This window comes from Hemicordylus capensis, chromosome 5 (assembly GCF_027244095.1).
Source record: "Hemicordylus capensis ecotype Gifberg chromosome 5, rHemCap1.1.pri, whole genome shotgun sequence".
Lineage (NCBI taxonomy): Eukaryota > Metazoa > Chordata > Lepidosauria > Squamata > Cordylidae > Hemicordylus > Hemicordylus capensis.
Window position 1 is genome coordinate 160,494,388 of NC_069661.1, and position 20,796 is coordinate 160,515,183.

The following is a 20,796-nucleotide window of genomic DNA, read 5'->3' on the forward strand; positions in this document are numbered from 1 at the left end:
GAGAGAGGTGCTTAGGCCTGTTGAAAAAGGAGTGACAGAATGCACGGGGGGGGGGGAGCGGAGTCTGTCAGAACTAGTCCAACGTTGGTCTCTTTCTGTGGACTTCTCAAGAGTCTTCCTGGTAACTGCTCTGGAGTGAGATCAATATACAAATACACAAGTTGTAAGCAGCAGCTTCCAAGATTTTCAGATGCTACAAGATGTACTTTACAGATTATTATGTTGCCACACAGAAGATCTATGAGTGCCACCTCAGCTGTTGGGAGGTCCAAAATGTAAATCAATGCAACAGTTTGAATGGGATGCTTTGTATGGGGAACTGGAGTAATCTGATAACTAGAGAAAAAGAAATCAGACCACTCCAGGCCTTGTGCAGGAATTCTAAGGGGCCAAATGCATGACAAAAATATCACTTGAGAAAGGAATTTTATTTCAAGCTTCTAAGGGGATATTACAAACCATAGAGAATAAAAACATTAGAAACTATTCCAAAACTGGCTGTAGCTTTAAAATAAAAATTCAAGCAGGTTTTACAATGAAGAATGCTATTCAATTAAATTGTTTAAAAAGATTTTAAAAGTATTGGCTTTGCCATATTTGCTAACCCATTATAAAAAAAGCTGGGCATAAATATTTCGTGCATTCATATGCATTATTTGGTGTTGCATATTATATACCTTGGTACAGTATTTAAGATATCACTGAAGAGTCCAACACAGTGCACTTATAAATAATGTAGTCATTATAAATCACATTGAAAACATACCTTGCCATTTCCATTGTTACAAATTCAGTATTCCAGTGAACATAGAAATAAAGTAGCTACAACAATCAATATTTTGACTTTTTTAATATAAAAATGTTATTACTGGAAACCCACCCTATCATTTTCCTTCCCTAAATGTAATGCTTTACTTCTTTGAAATAAAAATAAAGTACTAATTCTATATACATCACATGTACCATACAAAAATGTATCCAAAGTTTCTATTGCTACCAAAGTGTTCTAAAATTAAACGTTACATAAATCCCCTCATTTGAAACAAAGATTACAAGTTACAAAATAAGTCAAATTACACACAACCCAACAAGTTATTTTGTACAACCATTTCCGAGACAACTTTTCCTCTGAAAGCAAATTGTCTTATGTGCCTGTATAAAAATGTATATCAATATACTTTCTCATTTATTTTCTTTATAAAGCAAAATTAATACATTTTCTACAATAAATATAACACAGGGAGGCACATAAAATCTTGAGGAGATAGATGGGATATGGGTCAAGAAATAATATACTCATAGGCTTTAAGCCAGTTTTGTGTAACACACACAAAAATTCTAGATATTTTGGGCAACAATGGAGTGTTTTTGGTGATTTTTCAAGTGATTAACATAGCATAATTTTTACTTCTGTTGTCTTTCTCACAAAGTACCCTCCAAAATAATGTAAATTTCTCTCTTAAACTACACATTTGTTGTAAATTTACACCTTAACTATGTGGTACTTTGTGCAAAGAGTAATGATTTATGCAAAAATCAAACATTCAGAGGTCTTGTTAAAAAGCTACAGATCACAAAAATGTTACATAAGCAGCACCATATCATATAATATATGATTTAGGCAAATCTGTCTGATGTTATTTTACTTCAAGATTCACTTAGCACCTTGAGCTGGAAGGTGGCGCTTGCGTTTTTTTTTAATGTGGAAAGAAATGAAAGTGACAACCTATCCCTTTCCCAGCCAAATAAAAGAAATAAAAAAGCTACCTCTAAGATCAGAATAAGTTAAAAGTTGAATATACATATATGTACACTTTATAAACACTATCAACAAGATATTTTAGTGGAAAATCCTCGAAACGGCAACACAATGATAATAAAAAATCTTTAAATCAATATGGCAATGGTGATTCAGAAGAACTGCTCAACCAGTTAAATCTGCAGAACTCTGCCACTGGATCAATGATTACGAAGTTGCATCTTCAATACATTCTTGTAGACAAAGAGGTTAATTTGCAGATCTCTATACAAGTTGTGTTTTGTGCCTTGGTTGCACCTACATTAGTCAATATCGCTGAAGTCACTGACTGGCTCTCCATGAACTCTACTTAGATGGTTCATAGCACGATCAAAAGCAACTCTCACAGCTTTACGAATACTTGAGTTCCGACCTTCCATCATTTTTAACTTGTCTATTGTTTCATCAATCCCAAGTGGAATCATTTTGGATTTTGGAAGCCACTGCCTGCAAAGTAGACAGAAAAACCATATGTAGTGCTTGCATACCTTTTTAGAAAATCCTAAACATATATTTTATGAAATATTTATTGGTTTTTAAAAACTTCGAAACCTTTCCCATTTAAAATTAGGCAATATATTTACAGCAGACTAGAACCAAACTGTATTAAAAAATCAAAGTGAGAAAAATAGACACACAGTATCAATATCTGCAGAAAGCCCAAGAGCTAGAAGGGCATAGTGGAATAAAAGCTTCAGCCTAGGGCTGCACAACTTGGGCTGTGCTGCATTTGTTGGATTACAACTCGCATCATCCCTGACTATTGGTCACTGTAGCACGTCGCATGCACACAGCACTTCCAGTCAGGAAAACAATGGGACAGCAAGGTGGCATGCTGCCGCCCCGCCGAATTCTTTATACACAGAGCGCTGGAGGAAGAAGTACCGGGGGGGGGGAGTCCACCCTCTCCTGCCCCCGCGTTCGAACACAGGGGTTCTGAACCTGTTCAGAGTTCTATGAATAAAACGCTGAACAGGTTCATGTACATCCCTACCCTTCAGATGAGATTTTAGAAAAATGGGGGGCGGGGGGGGAGAATGACTCTTGAAACATGTTCTCTCTCAAAATGATTCATGAAATGCTTTATAAGGCAGAGTTTTTAAATGTTATCACATCCTACCCAATGCCATTTCAAAATGCTAACAACTTTGTAATATGAAGATGTTTTTGTGTGCAACAGTGTTAGATTACAATTCTAATCCTGCATAATATAGTTGCGTATAACTTTCAAATCCCAGCTGCATTTTAGTCTTTGCCTCTACTTACTAGAGGAACGCACAGAACTAAGTCCTTGCTAGGGACCTTCTTTGCTTGTGAACTGTTACCTGCTTTCCTCTGGCCTAGGTTCCTCCTTGATCTGAAGAGAGTGGCAGATACACTATCCTTATGTTTTGGCCCCTGTTCTTCTTGGAGATATCCTCTCACTTCAAAGAAATGCAACGTGTTTCACCCTCCTACAGAGAAACAGGCACCGATTGCCCTGCTTTCTTTCTTGTGTGGAGAAAGTTACATTAAAGCCCAAGGGCAGATGCTGCAAAAGGTTTGTTGTGGATAGCAAAGCCTCAGGAGAAACCTGAACACTTGAATGGGGTAGCTTGGAATCTGCTTCCTCCTGGTCTCAACCTACCCCACCCTGACACAAAGATCTGCAGAAGGAAGTACATTAACTGCAACTTAAAGGTTGATCTCTAGCACTACATATATTTGAAATTATTGTTTAGTACTACTGTAACTGGCCCCCTGCTAACTAGGCAAAGAGGCACCTTTTACCATGGTGTTTCTCTTTATTTAGCAGGGGGAGAGTAACTGGCCCTATACACCCCCAGCACAGTACCTCCAGTGACTGTTGCTGGGGTCTATCTTGTTTTTCTTTTTAGGATGTGAGCCCTTTGGGGACAGGGGTCCATCTTATTTATTTATTCTTTTTCTGTGTAAACCGCCCTGAGCCATTTTTGGAAGGGCGGTATAGAAATTGAATTAATAATAAAAATAATAATAGTAGACTTATGACATTTAAAGTATAAATGCCTTAGTTTCATTCTTTCAAAGGAAATTTTTATGTGCCAAGTTGTACATAGTTCATCCGTGTATCTTTAAAACAGTAAAGGTTAAATAGGATACAAAAAATATTGTTCAGATTTCAATTACTTAAGAGACGTAAGTTTGGGGCAGTATAGAAATACGTTAATAAATAAAAAACTAGCTGACCCCACAGAAAGCATCTGTGCGCTCTTTGGGGCTGGCGGTTACCTCTTCCCTCACTACCTTCTGCCCCAGTCTCCACTTCTGGGCCCAGCCGCCTCTCCTCCCTACAGCCACTTCTGCCCCCGCACTTTCTTTCCCCCCTCCTGGGCCTTGCCTCCACGGCCGGGCCAGGCCTGCCACCGCCCCTGTCCTCTGCGGTCGGGCCAGCCGCGGCGGCGACCAATCCTCCTGGGTACGCCTCAGCCAATCAGGCGCGTTCGCCACCCAGCCAATCAGCTGGGCGCTGGGATGCAATTCCAAGGCACACCCAGGAGAATTTTTTATATATATATTCCCTGCTGCGGTTACTGGAACTTCTGTAGGTGAAGTTTGGCACCAACTGAAGCTTCCAAGCTATCTTTTAGAAGTTCACATATAGTGCTTTACAGTAGCCCAGTTTGGATGTACCCAAGACCCGAGTTACATCCCATGCCTTGGACTCTTTCTAGACCCCACTGCAGTTAGCAGAGTAGCTAAAATTCAAGGTGCTCCTGACCACAGCAATCACCTGAGCACCTTTCACCTCAGCATGCAGAAACAATTTTAGGTCCAGCAACACCCCCTAAGCACTTGTCTTTTAGAGGAAGCAAAACCCAAGACAGGCTGAACAGCTCCATTCAGCACAAGTGGGTCTCCCACCAACCTCTGTCTTATCCGGAATAAATTTGCTTGTTCAACCTCATACAGATCAGAATTGCTTCTAAGCCTTCACGGGACTAGATATCTCTGGATGATATCTAATCCCAGGGAGGATTAGATATGCTAGTGTGGATCCAAAGAAAGAACTGGAGTAATAATAAAACAGTGCCTCCTACTCCCATTCCCATAAAACATCCCAGAATAATAGAGTTGATGGTATTGAGAGACGCTTAGTACCCCAGAGTTTCCAATCAACAGCTGCTTCCCCATGCATACAGCACATTGTACAGTATTTGATCCACACAAACCAGTAACCACAAGTTTATGAATAACGATGGCAAATGCCTTGTTCTATAGGAAGATACACAATCAGTTGTCACTTGGTTATTCAGAAGCAAATATTTCAGTAGATGCAAACCCACTGTAACATTAGATAGTGATAGATCATCAAGAGGACTTCTATGTCCTTAGCATCCAAAAGTAAAATGTTTAAGATAAATTAACAGGATGTGTGCTGTCTAGCAAATATGAAAATGCATTATTTGGTCATTTTTATTTCTGCATATATAGCAGACTTATGCTTAAATAAGGAAAACAAAATGGATTGCAATGTTCTATTATAACCCCAACAACAGAAAGTATGCAACTGGGGTGTGAAGGAACATGCAAGATTGGATATTAATCTTATTTGGGTCAGACAAGGTTAACATCATGAAAAGGATATTTTCCTTTTAAGACAAGAAGCAAAAAACACACACAAGATATATTCTGGCAATGCCAGATCTAATCCTTGTTGGAACCATACTTTCTAGTAAAAGAAAATTCTGAGACATTTTAAAATATTTTGGCTTCAGTCTTGTACTGGACTTCCAATATGTGCATACCTTTTCAAACAGGATTGTGTGCTTATGAAGCCTCAATGCTGTATCTCTGACCAACTAAGTGCACCATTTTGCTCTACTCCTTCTGTAAGATATCAACAGAATGTTGCAGGAAAAACAGGTTGCTTACCTGTAACTTTTGATCTTTTGGTGATCCGTTATCATTCACAACATGGGTTTTGCACCTGCACAATAGTCCTTGCAGAAGGATTCCAAGCGCCTCAAAGTGCTCTGAAGCTCCGCCTTTTGCAGGCAGAACACGCTCGGTATCTTTGGCAGCCCAGCTCATTTCCTGAATGGCTATTGTTTGAAGAAGGACTTTGCGAGATAAATAAGGTAACACAGGAAGGTGCATCCAAAACACAGGGAGACTAGGTGGGTGCGATCACTATCACTAATGATCACTAAAAGATCACCAAAAGATCAAAAGTTATAGGTAAGCAAGCTCTTTATCTTAATGGTGATCCAGTATGATTCACAACATGGGCAATTAGTAAGCTCTCCTAGTAAAGAGGTGGCTCTGAGAATATGTAGTTGGAGAACTTTCTTTAGAACAGGCCTCCCAAAATCAGCTTCAACCACAGTTCTGATGTCTAAGCCACAATGCTCAACTAAGGGCAAATTGGAAGACTGGTTTTTCCTTATCTCAGAAAAACCAGTGCCAGACAGATGGGCAGCAGAGGTGGTTACAGCCCTAGTGGAAAAGGCTTTGATATTGCTAGGAAGCTCAACACCTTGTTTGTCATAACAGGTGGGTATCAATTGGAGCAGCCATTAGGAAAGTATTTGTCAGGTAATAGGTTGGTCTTGTTTGCATCTTTCTAAAGTATTTGGAACTGTGTAGGTAGAAAATGAGTGCTCTCTGAATATCTAAGGAATGGAGAGTGTTTCAAGGGGGAGACAGGGTTCATGAAAAGTGTAGGAAGGACAATATCTTGGTTAATATGGAAATTTGAAAGCACTTTAGGTAGGAAAACATGGTCAGTTCATCTAACAACTTTATTGGGGAAGAACACAGTAAAAGGAACATCAGCTCTCAGAGCAGCCAGTTCGCTAATTCTCCTCACAGTAGTAAAACCAATTCAGAAAGCTGCCTCTAAGAAGAGTAGTTTAAGCAAGGCTGTGGATAACGGTTCATAGGGGGCCTGCGTAAGAGTGGAGAGTACTAGGTAGAGGCTCCAGCCTCTACTGGCTTTTTTTTTTTTTTTTTTAACTAGTGGGAAAAAGATTGTTCAGCTCCTTTAAAAAGCTTTTGCAGTCAGGGTGGAGAACAAGTTCTTAAGAGTTCCAATCTGTGTGAACTGCAGAGGGAGCTGACATATGGACCTTAATGGATGAGTTGGAAAATCCTGAGTATTTTAAGCAAGTCAAGTATAGTAGGACTTGGCATATGGAGGCAGGAGTTGGCTCGGAGCACTTAGATCTCTCATAGTTTACAAATTTCACTTACACGAGTAGCTTCATCTGATGGAAGCTTTTCTCTCATGGAGCAAGACCCAGTCTAAAGGTTCACCCTCCAGGCTATTATGTTCAATGTTTGTAGGCTGTGGTAGAGGAACTTGCTCCTGTTCTGTGAGAACGGGTCTGCACACTGATGGACATTGAAATGGAGGCCGTGAGACAGATGCAAGAAGAGGAACCACCACTGCCTTGGCCACAACTTGGTGAGAGTTTGATGCCTTTTGTCCTTTGTTGTAGGATTTTTCTTACAACTTGTGACAAAGGAGGGAAGGGTGGAAAGAGGTTGTAGAGATGTGTGTTCCAGGGGATTTGAAGGCACCCCCTAGGGACCCCTTCCCTAGTGCCACCCTTGAGCAGAAGAGGGGGGTGCTTCCTGTTGTGATGAGTTGTGAAGAGGTCCATTTGGGGAGTCCCCCAGTATAGGGAAAGAGAGAAAAAGACATGATGGTTGACCTCCCATTTGTGTATGCAACCGTGGTCTTATTGTCCAGTAGGACTTGGACTGTTTTCCCATTTAGTATTGGCAGGAAAGACTTCAGGGCCAGGAGTTCTAGTAAGTTTATATGAAGCAGCGGCTGCTGGTGGTTCCAGAGACCCTGCACAATGAGTGCCCCATCGTATTGGGAAAGCATCCATCGCAAGAGTCAGGGTGGCAACCAGAGGATGGAATGGGATGCCCAATGTGAGATTCTCTGGTAGATTCCACCAGAGTACTGGTTGCAACAGTAGAAACTGCAGGTGCTGACTATCTACAATGGGACTGAATTTCTAGAGGAGCCGTAGCTAGAGGCACTGCATGCGTAGTCTGGAGTGATGAAGGGTCACAGTGCAAGATGCCAACAGGCCCAAGAGGTGTTGGATGGACTGAGTATTCAAAATGGGTCTGGACCGGAAAGAATGAATCATATGTAGGACTGAGAGCCATCTTCTGGCAGGAAAACTCATTCCAAACTCGCATCTAGAATGGAGTGTATGTATGCCAGAGAATTCTGAAGGACAAGGAAGGACTTCTGGTAGGAAGGTAGGAGTGTGGGGTGTGTTTCATTCCTAGGAAAGGGGGAGTGGTATGGAATTCTACGGCATAGCCAGTGAAGATGATACTTAGCAGCCAAATGTTGGATGTGATAGGATGCCAAGCTAGAAGGGTGCTAGTCTTATGGTTACATAAGTGCCAAAAGGCAGGGAGACCAGCAGGGGCGGAGCCACCATTAGGCCAATGGGTTCAAAGAACATGGGCCGCGCCTTGCAGCCCCGACACCACCCCCCACCTGTGTCTGACGTCAGATGCGGGGGGTACCGGTTTAGCTCCCGAAGGGACCATGCGGCCCCATCGGGAGTTGAACTTCAACTCCCGAACGGAGCCTCAAGGCTCCATTCAGGAGCCAGACCACGCCCCGCACGTCTGATGTCAGATGCGGGGGCGTGGCTAGCCCCCCCACGCATCTGATGTCAGATGAGGGGGGCAGGGTCAGCAGGGCCGCCACCGCGGACACACATGGGCCGCCGGCAGTCAGGCTCCATGCTTGGAGATCAGAGAGTCAAAGACTCTGCTTGGGCTGGTCTGGTGTTTGCTCTTTTGTTGCTGTTTATTCCTTTGTGGGAAAGAATGCTTCCAAGTGTACTGGTAGGACTTTCTGCTAGCCCTGCGATCAGAATGACTGTATTGGTATCTAGGTTTATAAAATCTTCTGAACCTCCAAGAGCAGGATTGATTAGTAGAGGCAGATGTAAATGTCTTGGCCATGAACCTCTACTTCTTCATACTTTCCATAGTCTCGTCCATTTGGGAACTAAAGAGGCCTTCCCCATCCAAGTGGAGGTCCTCAATTTTGTGTCTCTGTCCAGTAGAAGAAAGGAGTACAGCCAAGCATGCCGTCTTAAGGAGATGGTGCTAGCCAGGGTGCAAGATTCAGTTTCCATAAGGTGCTTGGTGGTACTCAAGTACTGTCACGTGTTATCCGCCAATTTAGAAAGTAGATCCTTAAATTTGGACATGCACACCATTAAATTAGTTATCTTCAACAGAGAATGAAGAATAGATCTTTCTCCAAACAGAATCCAGCTTCCGAACCTCTTTATTGGTGGAAGTGTTGTGCCTAAGGCCAGATGCATTACCCACTGTGCACTCAACTAGCGAATTTAGTGGGCGGTGGCGATGTTTAAATAGGAACTTGTAATCCTTCTCCTGGACTCTGTAAAACTTTCCCAGTCTTTTGGAGGTTGATGCAGCTGAAGACAGGGCATCTCATGCCAACTTGGCTGAGTTAATCAGCACTGGCAGCATGGGAAGTACAGCAGGTTGAGATGTCGAGGCAGAGGCCACAAAATCATAAACTGGGTCCTTAACAGCTTGGACCAGAGATTTCAGCTGCAGGCTGAGAACTTTAACCATCGAGCACTTGCAATGCAATAGGATTTGGTCTCCTCTGTTGCAGAATTCAACAGGTTATTTGGCACATTGTCATCCAGGGAGGGGTTGGACGGGTTTTCAGTGTATGTGGATTCACCAGCAGAGTCTGAGGAAGAAGTGTAGTCATTGTTGGAGTCAGGCCTGTCTGGAACGGGAGTGGACTCCATAGTGGTAGCAGGAGTAGCCTGCTCAGAACGAGAAGCCAGATGGGGCAGTTCAGCAGATGGTTGTGGTACCGGCTGTGGGGCAGAAAGATGGTCTTGGGCATGTTTGAAAGAAGGGTCTGCTGTAGCCTAGGACAGAGGGCTTTGAGATGCAGTGGTTTGTTTAAGCCTTTTGCTTTTGCAGAGCTTGAATTCTTCATAGTTATGTGGCAGAGATGGGAAAGGGATATATGAAGGGTACTTAAATCTCCCCAGCGTTCTGACACAGCCAGAGTCCATGGCCCCAGGGGAGCTTTAGTAGTTTAGCTGCTTATGGTAAGGTGAGTAGGTAGGAAGTGAAAATTGAAACCTTTCCAAGGCTGAACATGAAGGTGAGATGGTGAACAATGAGGGGCTGTTTGCACTGGGGAAGCTGATGGTGTTTTTGGAATTTCCAAAGCACCAGAGTTATCATCATTGATGTTGAGGCTGTGGAGGGAGAAACCTTTGAATACCAGATTGAGTTATTAATGGAGAAACTAGAATGGACTGAATGTCTTGGAAGAGAGGATAGTCCTTAAATATCAATGGTGTCGATGGGAAGTTGCATCCCAGGTGTTGAGACAGTAGTTGAAGGAGCGGGCATTTCCTTGAACGGTGCACACTTGGATGAGGCTGGTAAAGAAATCAATGACAATGAAGTTCCAACATCAGCAGAGCTTGGCCGTGGAGCAGGCATGGAGGTCAGTGTCAGAACTGATGCTGGTGTTGATGGTGGGGCTGTTGCAGCCATTTCAACACTATCTGGCAAAGAGGACATCGAATGTGAATGGATGGCTTGGACAACTGATGGTGTCCTGAAAACGTCCAGTGTCTATCAGTGAAAGTTGATGGGATTGCAACAAGAATGCCAGGAGGCTTGATGTCCAAGTAGATGGTCATGCCGGTGTTGAAGAGGCAGACTGAGATGCAGTTTTTGGATTTGACTTCAACAAGGACATCTTTAAATATTTCAGTACCAAGGAGGAGGAGTCCTCCCAGTGCTTCCACTTCTTGTGATGCTTGTCTATCCTTGGAAATGTCACAGGGTTTCCTGAAGGTAGCTTCTGTGGTAAGGGAGGATGAAGTCAAGCCCAACTTCAACATTGTCAACATCAATGGAGCCGACAATGAGAAAGAGTGCAGCATTGGAGTTGATGGGCATAGGGCATGCTCGTACAGGGTGGCCCCCAAACTTTACAAGCACAGCTATTGTGGTCTTCTCCACGACAGAACAAACAAAGATCACGTCTGTCAGAAGAAGGAAGGACTCCGTGGCAGGAGGAGCTGCACCTGGAAGTCTTTTTAGAGCCCATTAGCCACAAAATTGAAAAGCTAGGCAAAGAATTGTCAGGAAAACCGTCCAAGGTCAGGGAAAACTAATAATGAAAGTGTTAACTTTTCTTTCAGGAACCGAGTATGAGAGCAAAAACCTGAAGGAACTGTCCACAAGGGCAGTCAAGAAGTAACTGAGCTGAGAAATGCTGCGCCGCCAAATATACCAAATTCGCTCCGCACATGAAAGACAGAGCTTCAGAATGCTTTGGGGAGCTTGGAATCCTTCCACAGGGACTATTGAACAAGCACAAAGTCCATGTTGTGAAGGCTACTAGATCACCATTAAAACCCAATTCCTTACATTGTCCACTGCTGCCTCCCCCTTACCAACTGGTTCAGTTTATATACATGAACATGTTCCAAGCTTCCTCTACAGCTAACACAGACATGCCTTGTTTATTTGAGAAGAAAAAATTACGTACCAACTTCTTTTATTGTCAAAAAATAAAACCAAAAAAAGCTTCTCATCCGATTTGGTCTGCATTTGTTCTCCAATTTTCAACACATCAAGAGGTGGCACTGGTATTGTAACACCATTGTGATGACCAGCAACACGAGGCATTTTAGGGTCAATTATCTATAAAAAGGGGAAAATGTTGTCAATATAATATCACAACTGATTAATTTGTTAATCAGTATGTTATATCTTGTGACATTAATTTATTCTAGGTTGTTTTAACTCATTTGCAATGGGACATCCATGCAATAAATACTGCTATCTCAGAGTCCAATGCTGAACACCTTGTTTGGCTACCACACTTGCAGTACGATAGCTTTTTATTACCCAGTACAGACATAAACGATCTTTTAAAGCTGCTGAGAGAGCATACTTCCAATGTTGAGTTTACATGGCGCATACATAGAGACAGATTCTGAGAACATAAGAACATGATAGCAATATGTCACTTTAAGAATTCTGAAATGCTTTACACAATAAAACAGGCAACTGGACATGCTTCTGATCAGCTGCAATCTAAACTCCAAGTGGAATTCTATGTAGAAATATTTTCTCTAGAAGCATTTTGGACTGATTTTAATAATGGATTTTACCATTGGTTGCTAACTCACCAGTGCTGGATAGGAGGGATACCCACTGCATTTGGCCCACACAACTTTTAGAGGCTCAAGAACAGAATTTGAAGCATCAGTTGAAATCCACATGCTGCTATGTCCAACTTCTAAAATGAAGATACAGTAGTTTTAGAACTTACTTCATTGTGGCCATTTGCTCAAGCTGATCAAATACACATGGCACAATGAAAAAGCAGTATGGGTGCATTTCAGTAGAACATTAGAATGTCCTATATGGTTTCACCCAATTTTAATCAACTGCCATAAGAACAGCCCTGCTTAAGATATGGTGCCCAGAACTGTATGCAGTACTCCAAACATGGCCACAACATAAGATTTGTACAAGGGCATTATTAGCATTTTTATTTTCAATCACCTTCTTAATGATCCCTAGCATGGAATTTGCCTTTTATACAGCTGCTGTGCACTGAGTCAACACTTTCAACAATCCATCCACCACGACCCCAAGATCTCTCTCCTGGTCAGTCACCGACAGCGCAGACCCCATCAGTGGATATGTGAATTTGGGGTTTTTTTGCCCCAATATACATCACTTTATACATGCTTACATTGAACTGCATCTGCTATTTTGTCACCGACTCACCTAGTTTGGAGTTATCCTATTGGAGCCCCTCACAATCTGTTTTGGATTTTACTACCCTAAACAGCTTGGTGTCATCTGCAAATTTGGCCACTTTGCTGCTTACCCCAGCTAAGTTAAAGAGCACTGGTCCCCTGGGGGACCCCACTTCTTACTTCCCTCCATTTAGAGTTTATTCCTACCCATTTTTCCCTGTCCTTCAACCAGTTACCAATCCACACATGAACCTGTCCCCTTATTCCATGACTGCTAAGTTTACTCAAGACCCATTGGCAGAGGACTTTGCCAAAAGCTTTTTGGAAGTCCAGGTATACTATGTCAACAAGATCACCTTTATCCACATATCTGTTCACAAAGGTGATGAGATTGACAAAGTATACTTGGACTTCCAGAAAGCTTTTGGCAAAGTTACCAACACAGGTTCATGTGTGGATTGGTAGCTGGTTGAACGACAAGAAACAGAGGGTAGTAATAAATGGCCTTCTCCTCTACTAGGCCCAACCCTGTCTTGGCATCATTAAAGTAAATCCAAACCACACAGGAGTTGCTTCACAAAGTTATTCATGCATAGAAAGGCAGCCATGCTGAAGACTTAACATTTGAAGAGGCATGTTACTATTCATAGTTCACTGACTGGGAGAACAGTTACAAAAATGCCAGTTTTACTAGTTATACTCATACCTAAAAGGAGCCACAGATTTCTGAGGTAAACTAATTTGACTGCTCTGACCCTTTTACTTTTGAGTTTAGTAGGCTATTTTCATGAACTTAAATGAAGCAGCTCCTATGTGGTTTGGGCCACTTCTATTTTCCCATTCTTTATATGCAAATTTAGAACACACAAGATCGTTAATTTGGCTTAATCAGGAAGTGTCTAAAGCCTGTTCACAAATCAGCAATATTGAACATTGTTTTGCAAGGCACAGGGCTGAAATACAGAATTATCTAAGCCCCATAATCCATTGATCCAGTGAGTACTCAAAAGTCTATTCCACAAGGACTAGTGAGGCTCAATTAACTGCTATTCTTTTGGAACCAACAATTAATGGTCTGATTAATTACACCAATTTATTCATGTAGTGACAGCAGTGTATTAAGTACTATGTTGAACAAAGACAAAAGATTTCAGTGCTCATAGGGCTTACAGTCTATTAGATGGATAAGTAATGATACATACAATGGATGGCTATCTAAATGAGAAAATCAGCTATGAGAGAACAGATAAGGGGAAGTTAATTTGGTTCAGGGAAGACAATGCTAAATGGGTATCAAGCAGCTTATGCAAGGGACGTGGTTTGATAAACAGAGGAGCAGCATATAAAATACATCAAAACAGGAGTGGAAGGAGGCAAAGGGATTGTCATTCACAACTGTCAGTTGTGAGAATGGAAGGTATAAAGAGAACTTTACGGAGAGAAATATAATAGGGTTTGTCTGGAGGAGAAGATGGAAGATCTGTATATGTTATGCTCAACTCTGAAATATGAGAGACAAGACAGAGTCATCAATAGCAGGGGCAAGTTGGAAAGGCCCCACCTCTTTTATGCACAATGGAATAATTAAGTGAGAGCTATAAAGTGGGTAAAGCTTCTGATTCAGCTGGGCTCAGGAGCATACTCATGGGCAGACATAACTCTTTTGTTTCTAGGAAGCAGACAGGAAACTTTAGCATGCAATTCTAATTACTTATAGTGTGTGTTAATAAAATATGGCAGTTACCAGCTGCGATTCTTGCTGCCTTTGCGTAGTTCCCATTTTCAATGCATGATATCAACTCACTTCTGTCTTCTAATGTGTGTCTTCGTATAAGCGCTGGTTTGCCTTTTCCACATTTTGGCAGGCTAAAACTATGCACATATGAAGAAGTAATATAGAATTAATGTTTTGCTTACAGAGACTTATGAACCAAACCACTTTACACAGAGTGTCAAAAATATGAATTTAAATGCCAGAATTATTACACAGTAGATGGTCTTTTCCCATCTACTATGTAATACAGTAATTACTGTGTTATTTTACATTATACAGTGTTGTAAATGGTCACGTTCAATTTATTTATGTAGGGCTTAGTCGTGACATTTGGATTGTATACTATATTTTGATCATATTTACTTTAGATTTACATTACGACTAAAAAGAACAGTGTTTACCTTGAATTACACAACAGGCTGTTACTTGAGGATATACTAGATTCTGATGCACAACGGCGACGAGGTTCAATTTTTCTCCCTGAAGTATCATCTAATTCTGACTCTTTACTGCCATCTCCAAAACCGTTTGAAAGACCTGGTAGGTTAATAGAGAAGAAACCCATAATTTGAAAGTGCATTATATTTTCATGCATATATACTTGTGTGCATATTTTCTTGTCTCTGCTCTTACAGCTGTAACAAGTGGGTGAAGGAAGAGAGAGATAAAACATTAAATAATTAAGAGAAGTGTGCAAAAATATGTAGACACTAGTGAAGAGATAGTTTAAAGTCAAAAGAATGGGTGATTACAACACATATCAACTTACGTTCACTCTTAAAATAGTACATGCAGAACCAAGTCTGAGGAAACATAAAAAAGAGAGACAGAACTCTAAAACCTTTTAAAGGTAACAAACTTGTTTGAAAGCTTGTAATATAAACCTGTAGCAGTCTGACTACTAACATACAACAATTGAGCCAGAGTTTTATATTCATGTTGCTCCTGCAACAGTCAGAAGAAAGCTGAAAGATGCTGTTCTCCATGTTTCTACAGTTGTATGGATAGCTCACCGTCAAATGGGGGACAAAACCACCTTATATCCATTAGGGCTCTAGAAATGTAGCTGTGGTCTACATGTAGGACCATGCAGAAGCCTCAAAGAGCCACCAGTCACTAATGAACAAGTCCAAGCCAACAACTGTAATTGAAACAGCTCAACATTCCTTCATTTTAGTCTTTTTTTGTTTGTTTCTTAGAGCTGTAGGAGTCTCTTAATTCAATCAAGATATAGTTAAGCGATGGTTCAACTGATTGTCAATCACAATGGTAGGTATGTTACTAAAGACACATCAATATGCTGCAGCATATTTATTGATGGGGACAACAGGAAAATGGTAAATAATATGAGCACATAATTATTCATTTTTGGAGAACCTCAGAAATATTTCATTTATTAAAAACAAAGCCTATTGTGCAAAACAAGCAGACTTGACTTAAAAGTTGTCAGGTAATGTTCAAGTCATAGCAATCGATCCAAGCTACTAGTAGGATATGAAAGACAACCAACTCCAGAATTAGACAGAATGCCCGTAAACACCAAGCGTGACTTTTCACAACACAATTTCCGTATACCTAAATAAACTCTGATGTAAGGAAATGAGCCCATTTAACATGAGGAAGCAATGTTTTCATTTGATAGTTGTCTGCACTCCATTTTCTACACGACTAATTTATGACAATAGGAAGCAAATATTTGCTTCCCTCTGTTGTGGGTACACATTTCTTTACACCAGAATATTCTCTAGTACAAGGGAAATTTAACATAAGCAGTAGTAATCAACATTTGTTGATATTTTATCACCAATTCTTCTGTAATACCTTTGAAATCTCCCTGAATCTTTCTCATTAAACACTTCAAAATCCATAACTGTGTATATGACCATGATGTGAGGTGACACACAGGTAAAGAGGACTCCAGTAAATATGTGTCTGAATCTTAAGGGGAAAAAACTATTACTGGGGATTAGCAGTTGCAGAGCTAAAGCCTCATGCAAATAAGATCTCCATCATTCTCTAAAATAGAACTTGGTTAAAAAATCATTCAAAATTATACAGTGAAACATAGAAGTAACAAATTTGGAAAAATACATGACTTCGGCCATGATCATAAAGTACTGATATGCACACAGGGATAGGAAGCAGTATGAAGGAACTAGCAACATATTTTTAGAAACTTTGGCAATCAGATGCCTGAGACTTTTGAGCACTAGTTAATAGTATGCCGGCATTAAATTGTTTTGTTAGCTGCACAACAGTAGAATATCTGAAACCTAAACTAGAAAAACAACAGAACTGTGCTACTGAAACTATTTGCAAACACATCTGAACCCCTGAGACGCATAACCTAAAACCACACCCAGTTGATGTTCCAGCCCCTAGATTGCCATAGTATCCCTTTACTTACGAGCTCTGCTGAGGTTCAGAACAAGATTCAAAACATATAGAAAGTACACAAAAATATAAACAAACTATCTGGTGAGAGCAGGTATAGCTGTAACCAGATGTAGTTCCATACAGCATTTTGGGCTGGCCATTTGGAGCTGCAACCATGTTAACACAACCTGTTAACAAAAATAGTTAAGGCTGCACACCAACATCAAAAGCAACTTCAGGATTCCTAGAGATGGTTTGTTGGGGAGACATTCTGAATTCAGGAATCTCTACCTTTATTCCACACTTGACACATTTGGTCAGATCTGGCCCAAAGCCTGCTGAGAGTGGTTAGTATTCTTTTCCAATGCTTAACTTCCCAGTGCCCACCATGTTTCTATGTATATAACTTCTAAATTGTTTCAAACAAAACCCTACATATGAGTAATATTTTTTGGTTAATCACATTCAGAAGAGTACTAATGTTCATCTGTTGCAACAAAGAAGAGCCTGTGTACTTTTAGAGCCTATGAAAGCTCACTGCTAAGAGCAAATTTCAGATCCACTCCACAAAACAGATCTACTTTATGTCTGATGAAATGGGCCCGTCTACATTAGCCCGTGCCACAATAAGCTAGTTAAGGTGCATCCGAACTACAAACAGTAGAGGGTCCTTTGTCCCTCTACTGTTTAATAAATAAACAATTTATTGTTAATTAATCTTACATAACAAAGAAGTTTGTATACAGACTGTGAGTGAGAGGGAAAGATCCCTTCCAAAAGTTAAACTCCATTGCAAAAAATTATAAGCAAAGAAGTGTGTAAAACATTATCAGGGGGTAGCATGGAAGCAACAATGCACCTGCAGCAGCGTGTTGCCCCATTCTAGTGTATTCTAGACCTAGCTGAAACACAACTATCCTCTGCATGTGGTATACACATTCATTATACTGGGGGTGGGGAGAGATAACCTAAATACAAAATTGAAGCGAAAATGGACTGCTTTCAGATTAAGTAAGTCATTCCTAAATTCCACTGAAATTAATGGAACTAAAGCTATTCATGACTAGCTTGTCCATGGATTGAGTCAATGGTGCTCAATTATGACTAAGTCGTCTGAATGTTGCTCAGTGAACCCCCAAACGTAGAGGGATCCTTTAACATTTTGTCAAAGCATGTTTAAAAGTTAAAAAAAAAAAGTATGTACATAACACAATACAGAGCAATGTTTACCAGAGAAGAATTCAGTACTGGTCTATCAAAAGGAGGAAGCTACCAATCTTGAAAAAGAAGAACATAAAAGGGAGAAAAGTGGAAGATTTGAAGAAACATTACTAGGTAGACTAGATGTTGAATTTAGGAATTTTCTCTCTCTTTGGTTGAAGAAGTCATAAAAACTTGTCTAATTTCCTCTCTGTGCAACTGAAAGTCACAGGATTGGATTGCAATTAGTTGATGGCATGGCAGACATGTATTTTCAATTATCAAGCAAATGGAGGCACCACTTTTTACCACTCAACGCTTGCACAAAACAACATTTACATTTTAGTAACTATTATGTTCTCCTTTTATTCTGTATTTAACAGATTCTTATGTTTTATGAAACCAAATAAAGGAGGACAGATGATATCATATTTGGTGTATTTATTATGAAGTCTTAAGTTTTGGCCAAGGGATGATTAGATTGGTTTGCAGAGGGATGGAGATGGCAAGGAACATTTTAACCAATCAACCCACAAGGAACACATCTGAGCAAAGAGTTTTGGGGGATTGGTAAAATTGTGACCAATTTATGTTACATAGATTGCAACATACAACTTTATAACTTACGGAGATGGGGAAATATACTGAATGAAGAGCATAGTTTCATATATATCAAAGACTTCCTCCAACAGTGTTCAAGATATTGATTTTGTTTTAAGGATGGCTGGTGTCTCCAACATGATCCACAATTATTACTTGAAATGTAATTGTCTTTCTGCGTTCCAAATGATCATTACATTGAATTCCAGTCCGTATTCAGGATAATAGAAAATAGTTAGGATCCAAATAGATAAATACTCAGCATATTAGTTAATATGAGAACCTGGAAGACAGTGAAAAAGCCATTTAGTCTCACTATAAGGAAAAAGAGCTATAAATAAATAAGCCATCCTCCCAGCAGTATCTAGAGCAAGGTTAGTAAAAACTATGCACACGTTCTATGTATTCTGCTACCTATACGAAATGTAAACTTTGAAAACTGAAGACTAAAATATTTAGTCTTTGCATTACAGAAAGCTGAAGCAACAAGAGCTTAAAGAGCAGTGTTTATAAGAGATAACCAAGATCATGGGCTGTTTATTTTTTTTGCAAAAAAAAATTAAATAAAATCCTTCCAATGCGAGAAGATGACAGATTAACCTATCCTAAACTGCGAATGCTGGTCTACATATAGAAGTGAATCTCATTAACTCTGAAGATGCCTCAACAGTGCTGAAAGACATTTGCAAAGAATGCCAAGAAGGTACCTTGCACCGGAATGTGTGTTATGACTCGTGGAACCAAATAATTGGGATCACAAGATGGAATGGATTTGATTTTCATGGAAACAGAATCACAGTTGTGAATTTAAACTGGTAGCTACAAAACTGAGGAAAAGGAAGAAGTTCAAAGAAAGCAGGGGAACCTCAGAATGAGCTACTGATGCAAAAATTCTTGAGAAGCTGTATACTGGATAATAAATTAATTACTGAGCCTCCAATATACATAAATTTATTTAGAATAATTTATTCAGCAGTCAGTTGCAATATCCTGTGGTGTTCAAAATGTTTTAAAAATTGCTTCCAAGAGAAAAGAATGTAGACTTGATATCATATAAGCTTCAGTTTCAGACGTGATCAATTTATTCTTTCTGGAACTATCCTGTAATTCTTCCTTAACTGCAACATGCAGAAAACTACAAAAAAGCTTTGCTTTTCTACAATGGAAACATGTCCATGTGACTTGCTTCTCTTTGCTGAAGTTTTACTGCAATTCTTATATTTATTCTAAGAAAAATTGAATAACTTGTTTTCCAATTTAATGGGTAGACTGTTAGTTTTATTCTGCCATCTTTATACTCACATCAGCTACTGCATACGTTAAAGTATAATTCTAATAAAAATAACTTGAAAAGTATTTTCCTGTACATGAACATCAAAGAATTGAATGAATTTAAAGGAACCATGAAGAACTTTCTTGTTTTGTTTTTTTAATCCAATCAGCAACACCCAATTGCATCTGCAATATATACTAAAAGATCCTTTTTTTCTTTTAAAAAGACTTGAGAATTGACACAATTAAACTTCTTTTCATTATATACATAAAATATACTTCAATTTTTCAATTCTTTGACTAAAAAAGAAATCTACAATTACAAGAAGACTCTTAGAAACTGCTCTGAAGTTTGCAGCAAACGCCAAGAAGGCTATTTAGCCTCTGAATGAACTTACATTTTGTAAAAAAAAAAATGTACAGAGTTCTAGTTATATGGAGTTTCTACTTGGTTTAAGGGGGGCCACCTTAAGTGGCGCAGAAAGAAAATGCTTGACTAACAAGCAGAAGGTTGCCAGTTCAAATCCCTGCTGATACTATATCGGGCAGCAGCGATACAGGAAGATGCTGAAAGGCATCATCTCATACTGAGCGAGAGGAGACAATGGTAAACCCCTCCTGTATTCTACCAAAGAAAACCACAGGGCTCTGTGGGCGCCAGGAGTCGATATCAATTCGAGAGCACACTTTATCACTTTTACTTTACTTGGTTTAAAGTCTTGGACAGAATCTCTCACGAACTATACATTTTTCATCTTAAACATTTGCTTCAGCTGGGATTATAGTTCACCCTGCTTTCTAGGTTTTGTAAAATTTAAAATAAATTAAATAAAACACCTTCCAGAAATATAAATACTAATGATGATAATAAGCCCCACCCTGGTGTTGATGCAATGCTAGATCAAATTACCGGCATTCTAGTGAAGCAAAAATGCACAAAAGATCTGCAGAAAAATAAGGTGTTTAAAGGATAC

General features: G+C 39.9%; 1 protein-coding gene across 3 annotated transcripts in view; it reads right to left on the reverse strand.

Moving 5' to 3' along the window:
* Positions 1 to 409: 409 nt before the first annotated feature.
* Positions 410 to 20,796, reverse strand: part of BRD1 (bromodomain containing 1) — a 73,118-nt gene continuing 52,731 nt past the window's right edge. For all 3 annotated transcript variants that reach the window (XM_053251912.1, XM_053251913.1, XM_053251911.1), the window contains exons 9-13: positions 14,776 to 14,911; positions 14,345 to 14,472; positions 12,022 to 12,131; positions 11,376 to 11,530; positions 410 to 2,245 (exon numbers count right to left, since the gene is read on the reverse strand). In XM_053251912.1, the coding sequence (XP_053107887.1) occupies positions 2,062 to 2,245; positions 11,376 to 11,530; positions 12,022 to 12,131; positions 14,345 to 14,472; positions 14,776 to 14,911 (713 nt within the window). In that variant the 3' untranslated portion in view covers positions 410 to 2,061. The remainder of the gene's footprint in view (positions 2,246 to 11,375; positions 11,531 to 12,021; positions 12,132 to 14,344; positions 14,473 to 14,775; positions 14,912 to 20,796) is intronic.